Genomic DNA, 13535 nt, shown 5'->3' on the forward strand with positions numbered 1-13535 from the left:
ACCAGAGTACTGTATACCAATATCTGCTCCAAATTTCATCTCTGATAAAAATCTAGAAAATTAAATATTATTCTATACAACAGTTATCATTAATGAACATATTTGAATTACTTTTTAAAGGCTAATGATTGAATATCTAATCATGCTTCTTTGATTTTGTGCTTGTTTTCTACCTTTCTATATTCTAGCCGATATCTGCCTCATCTGCTTACATTTTGGGTGAAATATGTCGAGATAAAAATGATGCTGTTTTGCCCCTTGTACGACTGCTGCTCCACCATGATAAACTTGTTCCTTTTGCCACTGCAGTAGCTGAATTAGACTTGAAAGATACACAGTAAGAGTTATATTTTATTAAATGTTAATTATGTACTGTTGAAATTGGACCTTAATTTGCCAAATTGTTTTTGTAATCTCAGTTCTTTTGTATTGACCAGCCTCTTTCTGTATAGAGGTCTTAAAAGAACTGCTTAGCAAGTAATAAAAGGCAGTTCTTTAAGTTAGCAAGCAGTATCCACCAACAGTAAAGTTAACAATTAAAAGATTTTTTTCACTCATTGTTAAAATTTCCTGTTACTAATCTTTGCTTCTTTATTGTAATGAGTCACATGTCACAAATAAAACACCAGGACAGAAGGGTTTTTTCCTCCTTATCCATTATGTAGCACCCTTATATGCCCATGTGTGACATTAAAAGCAATCAGATGGCTTCCTGTTCCTGTCATAGTCTAACACTTGTTTTAGACACACACTACTTTTGTAGTTCAAATATAGGTTACTTTTTTTTGCTAACTTATTTTTTTATGTTTTTGGTAAGTTTGAAAATCCTAATTGTAGCAGGTTGGTAAAAATTACTAAAATTGTATATATAACCAAAGTCAAATACCTCATTATTGATTTTACAGCCTTTGTTTATTACACTTGGTTTCACCTTATTTCTATTTGTATTTCAGAGATGCAAACACAATTTTTAGAGGAAATTCCTTGGCTACCCGATGTCTGGATGAGATGATGAAAATAGTGGGAAGGCACTACCTGAAAGTAACGTTAAAACCTATTCTAGATGAGGTACAGAATATAACCTCTGATACTAATAGTTTGTCCTTATTATAGCATCTCTTTCATCAAGTTATCTACTGATGGGGATGATATATCCATTCACACATTACTGAAAGAACCCAGGTGAACACTTTCGAAGTAAAATAAATGATTTACTTTTCCATCAATGGATTTTTACTTGAAGGGCACATTGTAGTATACTCTACATAATTATTTCTTTGTTATAGGGTTTATTTTAGCTGGAGTTTCAAATATATGAGAAATGTTTTTTGATACAGTTCTTTAGGCATATTGTATACATTATCCCTGGATGGGGGTTTTAAACTTTGTTACAGTTTTAATTTTTATAATTGTATGATCAGAAAAATAATAGTAATTTTCATTTTGCCAAATTATTTAGAAAAGAGCATTAGATGAAAAATTAATCTATTTTCCAGATATGTGAATCCTCAAAATCCTGTGAAATTGATCCTATTAAATTGAAAGAGGGAGATAATGTAGAAAATAATAAGGTAAGTCTTCTCTGTCTTTATAACTGCATTAAAATTGGTCTTAACGGTATACCTATCTCCCACTTATGTTGTAGTAATGTTATTTGGAGGGAAGCAGTGCTTTTTATTTGCATAATGCCTATACTATTAGCAGCATATCCTATGTCTAGTTTTTAGAATGTTATTTCCCTCATTTCTCTTTGGATCATTTTATTCTCTAATGCTTCTTATGAATTTTATTCCGTACATTCACCTCTTATATCTAACCAGTCTAAATCTAATTCATTAAATGAGTTCAGGATGCAATTGTCCTTTAGCTGAGTGTGTTTAGAGAAGGGAAGCAAAGCTTTAGCATACTAGATGGTGACTGCCTAATATGTCTCATTTTCGCTGCATTTTTTTCCATAAAGGCTGTTGAAGATGTATAAAAGTCAAAATCTTAACGTTTACCTTTTTAAATCCTACAGGAGAATCTGCGCTACTATGTAGACAAGTTATTCAGTACAATTGTAAAATCAAGTATGAGTTGCCCCACTGTAATGTGTGATATCTTTTATTCTCTAAGGCAAATGGCCACTCAAAGATTTCCTAGTAAGTGCCTTGTTTTACTAAAATACTCCTTTTTTTTCTATGCTTAATTTTTCTGTAGATTTATTATCTATTTAGTTTATGTGAATGTGTTTATGGTTTGTTAAGTATATAGTCTTCTTTCAGTTTTCAAAATAGTTCTAGCAGTTTAATGAAACATCTGATTTAATTTTCTTACTCTTGCTTATTTCAATATAATAGCAACTTTATACAAGCAAATCAAAATCAACACTAATTTTAAGAAAGGCAGAAATTTAGAACCATAACAGTATATAAGTATTTATACCAGCTGCTTACAAGACTGTTAGATATGATAAACAAAAACAGCTTTGTTATTTGTACCAACTACCTTTTCCATTTGTATGCATTCAAAATAGTGAGAATTTTTAAGTTCTGTACAACTGACTAGATTTGACAGTTTGAGAATGCTAAGGTCTTAATGATGAGAGGTTTTTGCAAAAATGGTTTTAGACATTAGAAACATCTCTGTTGCAATATGCATAGAATTTTGAGGTAACATATCAATATCTGGCATGCTTTAATTTTGCAAGAACACCTGTGTCAAGGCTTTCCTTAAAAACATTTCAATTAAATTAACAGTTGCTATCTCTGATTGTCAACACTTGGAATTCTAGTTATATGCATCTCTGATAAGTAAATAAACTTACCATGGCTGTCTTTCCAGATCTGCCTGTAATGGGGGGGAGGGTAAGGAGGTAAGGCAGCTGCTTAAATTATCAGTCTTATCCAGCCGTGTGAAACTGTAAGTTTATTTCTGTAACCATCTGAAGAGATTTTGCTATTTTATCATATTTTTAAGTGTGTTATGTGCACACAGGTGTGTGCAGTTATCTGCTGCTCCACTAAATTACCCAAAGCTAAAGTGGGGTTGAGTCGTCCAACTAACATGTAGATAAGTTCAGCCCTAGATGTCTTTGCTAATTATAGTAAAAATATAAACAGTTAACTTGAAATAAGCATACTAAATCTAGACTTTGTAATGAAAATAAGGGGAGCAGAGACATTAAAGTATCGAAAGATGAAATGCTGGCTGAAATTATATTTTTAAATAGTGTGTTAGATCATAATAACCACATTGAGGAGGACTTAGTGAACAGGCACAGTGCTAGCCTGAATTATCTCCACTCTCTCACCTACACAACACCACATGAGATAGGTACTGCTCCCCTTCAGTAGTTAATGAAACTGAGGTTTAGGGAAGTCAGGTAATTTGCCCGAGGTCCGTGACATGGCCAGCAGGCAAGCAGGGTCTCACACCTGGGCCCGGCCCACTCCAAAGCATGCTACTAATCAGCGTACTCTACCCTACCCAGTGGATTTGGCCTTCAGTATGCATTAGCTGTTTAATTCTTGTTTATGTGAATAATCTAAAACACATCCTATGATTTTTTTTAAAACTGCAAACATATTTCCTTAACTATCTTTTTGTTGGCCTTCGATATTCTCAGTAGACTCCAGTAGTGATAGTTCTATTCTCAAAAAGTATTTTCATTATTTTCTCATTTGTTCTTACTGCCCTGGGAAGATGGGTGGGGAGTGGGGAGGCAGTCACGGGAAGCAAGTATTATTAAAGAACTACACATTAAATGACTTGTGGGTGATCACCTGCTGAGTGACTTAGAAGAGTTAAAACTCACACCAAATGCAGGCATTGTTTCCCTCACCTGCTTCTTTACCATCTGATTGATTGTTGCATTGTGTTGGCTCCAGTCAGCAACAAAAGCTGTAGCTGAATGATCAAAGCCACAAGTTGTCTTCAGTTCATCTGCATTTTTATAGGGAATATTGGTAGCTTTTTTAAAGTAAAGATTTCTGTCTAATTGTTTATATTACATAACCTTTGATATTGTCAAGATTTTTGAGGGAAAATTGAAACAGTATCCTAAAACTGAAGACAATCGCCTATCTTAGTCTTAGGGGATTCAGTATTACCACTAGGTAGTGCTAGATACTACTTTTATTTTTGTTGTTGTAATTTCAGGAGTCTCTTCTTGCAGATGAGGAAAGAGGTATTTTTCCGAATTAAAATATTTCTGACAACCTAGCAGCTTTGTTTTTCACTTTCTTTATTATTTCTTTCAGATTTTTTTTTAGTCATAGGATTTTTTTCCTTTAATTTACTCATAACCATTACTATCATTTCATCAACTCAGTTCTTACTATACAAATTATATTTATCTCCTATTTAATTTACATGTTTTTCCAATATTTTTTACCTGGTCATCTTTGTTTTTTAATTCAGTGTTTTTGTGCATGACATTTCACCATTTTTTTTCCTGCAGATGACCCTCATGTTCAGTATTCTGCAGTGAGCAGCTTTGTGTTTCTTCGTTTCTTTGCTGTAGCGGTAGTATCACCTCATACTTTTCATTTGCGACTTCATCATCCAGTAAGTGTTGTTCTTCTCAAAGCTTTATTCCATTTTAATTTATTTTTATTAAAATAAGAAAAGATAAAATAACAGGCAAATTTCACTTGGCTATGTTTTCTTATAACGGATACTTAAATTTACTGGGCATTTTTCTCAGCCATTTGGTTCTTTCAGAGAAGGTGGAAAATTCTATTTCTTTGTTATTGTTGTTAGAAGATATGCACATGAATGATAATGCTGTGTTGGTAATAGCTGCAGCTTGGTGATGGGTACAAAGAAGATTCATCACCTTTTCCCTCTGCTATTCTGTATGTTTGTAAATTTCCATAATACGGGGATGTCTCTTTTTTCTTTCATTAGTTATAGGTTTAGTTGGATCTTGCAGATATCTTTAAATCTCACAGAAATTTGAAGAGGCTCATTTCTGAAAGGTGTAGAAACTTTCATTGGAATGTAATTTGTTTGGTATCTCCATATTTTTACTTTTTATTCACCTGAGATGATGATATAAATATATGAGATTTAAATCTTAAGGCATATAATCTTTCTGTTCTGAAGTTGTATTTAGTTACTTAAATCTGAATCTGCACTGCATAGATTTACATGTTTCTTAACATTTTAAAATTCCTTATTTTTGCTGTTTCTTTTTCCTTCTCCTACAGTGTATTATTGCTAATTCTTTAACCTTTTATGTTCCAAACATTTTATAATCTTACCTAATTGTTTTTGTTGCTGATTTTTATAACAAATAATAATAATAAAAGCCAACATTTATTTAGTCCTTGCTTTGTACTAGGCCTTCTTCTAAGTACTTTATATGTTCTAACTTACTTAGTCCTCCCAGTAACCCTGTGAGGTAAATTCTGTTCTCATCTTTATTTATAGATAAGAAAACCACAATTCAAGAACTTCTCCAAGGTCACACAACTAATAAATTATGATTTGATCTCACTCAATTTGAACTGGATTAAGAAAGTTCACTGACTGACCCACTCAGTCTTCCCAGGCTGTAAGCTTACCCCTGTTCCTTCCTGCCTCTTAGGCAGTCAGGTGTTTGAGCACCTACAGTGTATCAGATGCTGTGCTCAGCACCGGAGATGCAGTGATGAGGAAGAGACACTCCCGGCCCTTAGGAAACTCGCTAATACAGTGTAGGGAAAACCCACAGGTTTTGGAGTTAAACTGGGCTCTGCAGCCACTGCTTCTCTTGACAGCTACACATTGGCCACTTACTTAACTTTGAGAACTGAGTAAAACCATGCTGCTGTGGCAGCAACACACACTTTCTTGTCAAAGAACAAATGGTCTCTGAGTAGCTACAGTGGAGGGTTGGGCCAGTGCCTTTTGTTCACAGGGCTGTCCTCTCTGTGGCTATATTACTGAAGCTGTACAGAACTGTGGGGCAGCAAAAGCTTGATGACATTCTGGACATAAACAGAACTCCCACCTCTGAGCTTGTGACCCTGCCTTATATTCAGACTTGAATTTGCATATCCCTGTAACAGATGTTACAGTAAAGTCCTTCTAACCACAGACTCTGTATTTGAAGTCACCTTTCCAATCAGTATGTCAGAAGGATTGCTTCAAACTGTCATATAACTTTACTGTTTGCTTTTAAGTGAGCCTTTCATTCTAATTGGGGAAATAAGGCAAATCTATAAGACACATAATCTAAAACTACATACATAAATCTAAAACTAGCACCTGATTAGTACCAAGTAAGGAGTATAGACAATCCATACTATAGAAATTGAGAGCAAGGAATGATCCCAGTGACCTGAGGGCGATGACATTGTCAAGACTATTATTGAAAGTTACAGAGTGGTTGAGGAGGAGAACCAATTAAAGGTTGTTAGATTTTACATTTATAAGTTCTTTGGATTTTGAGAATATTAGTAGAGTAGAAAAGAAGAAAATCCAATTACAGAAGATTAAGGAATAAGTAGGTGAATGCAGTTTTACCTAGGAAATATATCAAAAGTGCGCTCGCCCTGCTGCTAAAAGACATGGGCAAATTCAAGTATGTACATGTGTGTGTACATATACACATGAATAAATACTTCTTTTGAAAAACACTGATTTTAAAATATGGGTTATAGTAACATTGACATGGTAGACCATTCTTTTGAGAAGTTTCATAGTAAAGAAGAAAGATTGAACTTTCCTTCTCATCCTGTCCCCTAGTCTCTCACTGATAGCTCCTTCCAAGACTCAGCCAAGGCAGACTTCTCTAACCCTTCAGTCTGGGTTAGGCTCCTCTCTTATATGTGCCTGTAGCACCCTGGGGCTTCCTCTGTCATGGCACTTGTCATACTGTTCTATAATCATCTGTTTATTGTCTCTGCATGTGGACTGTCAATACCTGAACAGCAAGGGCGGAATCTTTTTCAAATTTGTGTATCCCAAGCACATGGCACAATTTCTAGAACAAGTAGGTGCTCAGTAAATTTTTTTTTTTTTTTTTTTTTTTTTGCGGTACGCGGGCCTCTCACTGTTGTGGCCTCTCCCATTGTGGAGCACAGGCTCCGGACGCACAGGCTCAGCGGCCATGGCTCACGGGCCCAGCTGCTCCGTGGCATGTGGGATCTTCCCAGACCGGGGCACGAACCCGCGTCCCTTGCATCGGCAGGCGGACTCTCAACCACTGCGCCACCAGGGAAGCCCTCAGTAAATGTTTGATAGGTGAAAGATGGTAGCTCAGAGAGAGAGCTCATCAAATGATGTCTTTTCCAAAAATGGGAAAAGCTATGTATGGTTTAAATAGAGGAGAAGAGACCAACAGAAAGGGAGAAATTAAAGACAGAAGGGGCGTTACTAATATATCAATGTACTGGATGATTCAGAAAGAGTGTCTTTAAAAGAAAAAGTGATAGGATAAACTTGCCGGGGGAAAGAACAGTTTCTCCTTTGAAGTATTATGGTGAATCCTATGAAATTGTTCTGTTTTGTTTTTTTTGTAGATCAAAAATAGTCAACAGCAATTTCACATGGTTCAACTTAATATAAGGAAAAAAGGATAGGATATGTTGTTTTGGGGTGACAGAGTCAACGTTTCAGTTCAGTTTAATAAATGTAGTACAGCATCTACTATATGCTAGTGCTAGTCTGTGTACTAGGTGCCAGATGACTAAGGTCCTGGGCATCTCTGAAAAATTATGACGGCAGATAGTAGCAGGGTGAAAATTTAGAACAGCTTCTTTGTAGAGTACACTAGGGAATCAGCAGTAGCTAAATGATACGATTGTCAAATAGTAGTGAGGGCCATATTGGTGTAAACAAACCTCTGACATGCAGAAATTATGTAAAATATGGTTTGCTCACTTTTTTCAGTTCAGGAAAATAATGAGCTAAAACATTGATTTCAAAACCAAATTTGAACAGGGAAGTCTTGATGAAATTCAGTTCAAATTCAGGTTGTTAGCACATTGTTAAGAATTTTATATTCTTCAAAGGCAGAGAATTGGAGGGACCTTTTATAGATATTGTAGCTAAAATATTTTCTGGATGTTGTAGCTAAAATATTTCTGAATAACCTTAATTAAGGTGTGTAACTGTTTCACGAGTATATCGTAATGATCATATCTCAGATATTCCTTCTTTTCCAGAATTGCCTTACATCCTGGTTATCTCTTCACCTTCACAGTCACTGCCTATTTTCAGTGTGGGGATACTAAAATATTAAGGAATGTCAACCAAACACTAAACTAAAGCATTTCTGTATCTAAATTTTCTTGAACATGTCTTTTTCTTTTTTAATTTTAATTTAACTTTATTTTGCTTCTTTTTAATCTCTTTCTAAAAAAAATATTTATTTATTTATTTATTTTGGGCTGCATTGGGTCTTCATTGCTGCGCGCGGACTTTCTCTAGTTGTGGCGATCGGGGGCTACTTTTCGCTGCAGTGTGCAGGCTTCTCATTGCGGTGGCTTCTCCTGTTGCGGAGCGCAGGCTCTAGGCACGCGGGCTTCAGTAGTTGTGGCACATGGGCTCTAGAGCACAGGCTCAGTAGTTGAGGCGCACGGACTTAGTTGTTCCGTGGCATATGGGATCTTCCCGGACCAGGGCTCGAACCCGTGTCTCCTGCATTGGCAGGCGGATTCTTAACCACTGCACCACCAGGGAAACCCTTGAACATATCTTTTGATGGCAGGTTATGGGTATTTGAATCTCCAAAACAAAAAAGATGTTTTATTTAGTGATAAGGGAATTGGTTATACAAATGGATGGATTGGTGGAAACTCATCAGACTATATACATTTAAAATCTGTTCATTTTATTGTATGTAAATTATACCTCAATTAAAAAAAAAAAGGAAGCAGCAAGGATTCATTAGGGAGCACTGTTTAGTCAACTTTATTTATATTTACTTCTTTCTGGTAGATAGGCCTGGATAATAGACTCAAATAGTTACCTTCTGCTAAGATCCTACATGAACTAAGTGACTTCTCATTTCCTAAGTTGAATTTAGGTCTTTGCTTCCATGGTGAAAAGAATTGATTGCAGAAGCCATAAAAGTATTGAATATGCTTACAAGTGGGTTGAATACAGAAATATGGAAACTGCCATTTTAAGTCATATGGTAGAAAAAAGTAGATGCCATTGACATTCCAAAAGTGAATACAGTTTTTTAGGTAATCCCATCTGCCATACTGTACCCCCCCCAAAAAATTAATATTGATTAAATTATGGCTTTCAGAAGAAAGTATAACATGTCATTAGATATAATTACTTTGAGAGGAACTGTCAATTACATGTGGCTTCTTTAGTCTCTTAATTCCTTAGTTCAGTGAATTGTGCTAATCCTTAGCTAGATTTTAGCTGGTTTGAATGAACATTTTTGAGTCACTGTTTTAGAGCAAAGTAGCCCGTTCACTCTGTTCTACTCTTTACACAAATTCTATTTCTTGAAAACCTAACAAGACTTTTTGTGTCTTTTCTACATTCTTTAGGATCCACAGACAGTTAGAACATTAACTCTCATCTCAAAAACCATTCAAACTTTGGGAAGCTGGGGGAGTCTGTCCAAAAGCAAGGTAAGTCTTTACATCTTTTGCTCTGTACTCACACTTCTAAATGTTGTTGTACCCTGTGATCCCTTCTTCCTCACTTTACTCCCTTTCAAATTAAAAACAAAGCAGAACCAAAAACATATATGTATAGATGGCGATAGTTGTCTTTTAGATGTTGTGTCTTAGTCACCCTTACAGAAGACAGTTTCATTTAAACTAATGTGTCTAAGATGGGAGAGAGAGTCTAGTTAACAGATGCAAACGCCTTTTGTTTATCTTTTTGTGCCATAATCATCCAGCAGCTGTTGAGAGAAATCTTCAGCTCCAAGCCCCATAACTCTCTTGAAATATACGATTGAATCCCTTTAGGCCATAATCCTAAGTTTAAAAATACAGTCAGTTATATTCTTAGTTCTCTACTTAACATATATAAATTCCATGTGTTTTTTTCTTAGTCAAGTTTCAAAGAAACATTCATGTGTGAATTTTTCAAAATGTTTCAAGAAGAAGGATATATTATGGCAGTTAAAAAGGTATGATTGTTTTACTCTGGAAATATTAACTTCTTATCATATAGCATTAGGCAAATAACATTTTATATTGTTCCTAGGAATCAATCCCCAGTTTAAAAAAAATGTTTAACCTGTCCATCAAACACGAAAAGGCTGTCTTTTACTATATTTCTCCTCCCATACAGAACTATGGGTTTTTCAGCTGTGAAAATACCTAAATGAGTTTTAGCAACAGCTACTATTGCCAGTGTCTTAGTAACACAAATTACAAATATCTAGAGTTGATATTTCTTAACAGCAGCACTGTTGACAATTTGGTTGGGCAGTTCTTGACTATAAGGGACATTTTTGTCCATTGTAAAATGTACAGCAGCCCTGGCCTCTACTATTAGATGCCAGAAGCATGTTCCCAGTTTTTACAACTAAAACTGTCTCTGAACATTGCCAAAGGTCCCCTGAGGAACAAAATTGCCTCTGATTAAGAACCTCTGGTCTAGGGGGAAAGACTTAATGGTACCTGATGTATAGTAGGCACTTAACTGCCATTGGAGAAAATATATGAATTATTGAATATCTTATAAACAATATAAGCTTGTGGTTAGTAACCTGAGGAAAGTTACTTTAATTTAAAATGTACAGAAGTCTATAGTATATAAGGTCATAACAAAAGAGCTGCAGCAAACAAAAGTTGCTACACTTAGAAGTTGAGAATGTTTTGGGAAGGTTTTTAATTTCTAGAGTCGTTAGTTCTGAATCACCCCAAACAAAATGTAGCATTGTTATAAAACCCTAAAAATTTGTAAAGAAAACTTATTTTGAAGTACATCTAAACTTAGCTTGAAGAAATTACTGTATCTTATTTATCACAATTCTAACTTAATGAATCTAAATTAGCATGGCTAGATTTTAAAGATTGCATTCAATTTCTGTAGCATGATTCACAGGTGACCAGTTGGATTTTTTTTTGTCTTGAATAATAGCGCAAGTTCAACCAAAAAAAAAATTTTTTAAGCAACCATTGAATGTTTTTGAGGAGAAAGTCTCTCAAAAGAATAGGCAAAGAAAAAGCTGCCCTTTTATTCTCAGGACATTGTTGAAACAGTTTGTGGGACAGTGTAGGCAGACTTTTGTTGGCAAGATTATGATGTTCTGTCTTTTGTTTTGGGGTTGTTTTCCCATTTTTTACGACCTAGGCTGTGGCAGCATCTGATTTCTTTTTCCTGATACAATCGGAATGTGTAGAGTTGGTAATGTCAGTGGAGAAAGTATTTAAGGGTGCCAGGAGCTTAGTCTGTTCCTGATCTGCTCTGAGTCACCCACTCACATTCTCATGCACTATCACTGTAGTACATCTCCTGTCTCACATTTACATAGGATATTTTGCCCTAATATATGAATTTTCTTTATTATTTACTAGTCTAGATATGTGCAGTGCTAGAAAGTACAAAAGCTTATGAAACCCAGTTTCTCAATTAGTGGTGTTCTCACTAGTGACATTGATCACTGCTCCAGAAGAAAATAGGTTATAATTCTGAATCCTATACAATTTCCACAAAGTTTAGGAAAAATAACCTGAATAGGTCTGTAAACAGGCTGACCATATAATTCAGTGTCCAAAACCACAAAGTTTTCAAGGGTGAAAAGGAGTACTTTGATTATGAGGGGACCAAAGTTGTAGACAAGGATGGCCCTGAGCAAATTGAGGCCTATATTTACCCTGCCTGTAGTCCATCTTAATTATTATGTTTTCTTTCACCTTATATAAGTGGATTTACCTCATATTCCTTAACAATATGACAAATAAATAATAAATTTAATAATTACCATAAATAAATATTTATCAAATAAGAAAATTAGTGCCCGCAGACAAATATTAAGAAATGAAATATTTAAATAACTCTTTCACGCTCCCTTAGTGGATGGTTGATCTGTGAGAACTGAAGATGTAATAGGACATTTCTTTAGTTTCCTTGGATACTTGTTCTGTGTCACCCATATATAATTCAAAAGAAACTCTGTTCTTGTTCTTTCAGTTACCAAGATTTCTTCCAGCAAACTAGAAGTAAACATTCCACTGGAAAATCCCACAAGTGGAGGTTCTGGTGGGCAATCTACAGCCAGTCTTAGGAGAAAATGACTGTGCCCACAAACTCTACTTTAGATTATTCACTGGTGCCTCAATGTCATCCTTATTGGAATGTACTTTGTTTTTGTTTTAAACCCTAAGCGAGACAACATAGAAAAGTATAAAGGAAAAAACAAGAACTAAACGAATAAATAGTTCCTTTATGGAGCAAAATAGGATTCCTCTCTAAGAACAGGACTTGTTCCTGAACTACTAATTTCTCTCTCCCATGAAGAGAAGGCCACATGTCAGGAATCTCTTGACCAGTTGAGGTAGCATATTCTTGAAGCTTAATTGCTTTTCATTGGGTAGTTTGCCATTGCTAGATTTGGGTACTTCAAATTTTCTTGAGCCACCACATTCCCACATTTTCCATGGGAAGTTTCTAAATGGTTATTAGATTTTCAGGCTATTCCAAAGAACCCAGTTACACTTTAGTCATAACTGAAATACTAGCTCTCAGGGCCAAAGTCAGTTATATATGATGAAAGTCAGCAGACTCTTCTGTAAAGGGCCAGTGAGTAAATACTTCAGGCTTTGATGGCTGCATAAGGGGACTGCCACATATTTTTCTTTGTTTTTACAACCCTTTAAAAATTTAAAAACTGTTCTTGTGGGCCTTAGAAAAACGGGTTGAATTTGGCCTGCTGAGCTATAGTTTGACAATTCCTGACCCACACAGTATAGGTTCACAATCCTGTATCTGAAATCTTTGGGAACGGAAGTATTTCAGAATTCAGTTTTTCAAAGTTTTGAAAGATAATAGGTATGTGCTATATATTATATAATAAAATACCCCCAGTGTGCCTCACGGTAATGTTTGTGTAGCACATTAGTGAATATTCACACTAAGTAGGATAAATACAGGCTATAAGTAGCCTTTCACCAGTTCAGGTTAAGTTACCGTAAATGAGTTTACTGTAAATCAAAAGCAAACCAAAAAACTCTTTGTACTCAGAGCTTTTTAGATTTCAGAGTTGCAGTTAAGGAATTGTGGGTTGAATTATTTCTACAGGGACATACATCCTGGGTTTTAAGTAACTTAACGATAAACTTTTAGAATACCTGTCATATGTAAATTAGGGACTTCCTCTACAATTAAATATGTATTTTGCTTTATTCCTTAATAATGAAGAACTTCACGATATTATCTATCAGCGACATTGATAAACTGAATTTATGATGTACCTTGTCACAAAGTTATAATATTTGCCCCTTTCCCCATTTAGTTCTTGGATGAAATTTCATCTACTGAAACTAAAGTGTCCAGTGGTACCAGTGAGCCTGTGCACCTGAAAGAAGGGTAATTTAATGAAATCAGATTTTAAAGTCATATTTCAGTATAGACATTAAGTAAGT

The 13535-nt window shown here is 35.2% G+C and overlaps 1 protein-coding gene across 2 annotated transcripts in view; it reads left to right on the forward strand.

Moving 5' to 3' along the window:
- Nucleotides 1-13535, forward strand: part of RASA2 (RAS p21 protein activator 2) — a 119319-nt gene that overhangs the window by 82645 nt on the left and 23139 nt on the right. For both annotated transcript variants that reach the window (XM_024769012.1, XM_024769013.1), the window contains 8 exons: nt 189-337; nt 954-1068; nt 1497-1571; nt 2018-2141; nt 4442-4548; nt 9480-9563; nt 9995-10072; nt 13406-13479. In XM_024769012.1, the coding sequence (XP_024624780.1) occupies nt 189-337; nt 954-1068; nt 1497-1571; nt 2018-2141; nt 4442-4548; nt 9480-9563; nt 9995-10072; nt 13406-13479 (806 nt within the window). The remainder of the gene's footprint in view (nt 1-188; nt 338-953; nt 1069-1496; nt 1572-2017; nt 2142-4441; nt 4549-9479; nt 9564-9994; nt 10073-13405; nt 13480-13535) is intronic.

Source organism: Neophocaena asiaeorientalis, unplaced genomic scaffold (genome assembly GCF_003031525.2).
Source record: "Neophocaena asiaeorientalis asiaeorientalis breed wild unplaced genomic scaffold, Neophocaena_asiaeorientalis_V1.1 scaffold118, whole genome shotgun sequence".
Taxonomy (NCBI): Eukaryota; Metazoa; Chordata; class Mammalia; order Artiodactyla; family Phocoenidae; genus Neophocaena; species Neophocaena asiaeorientalis.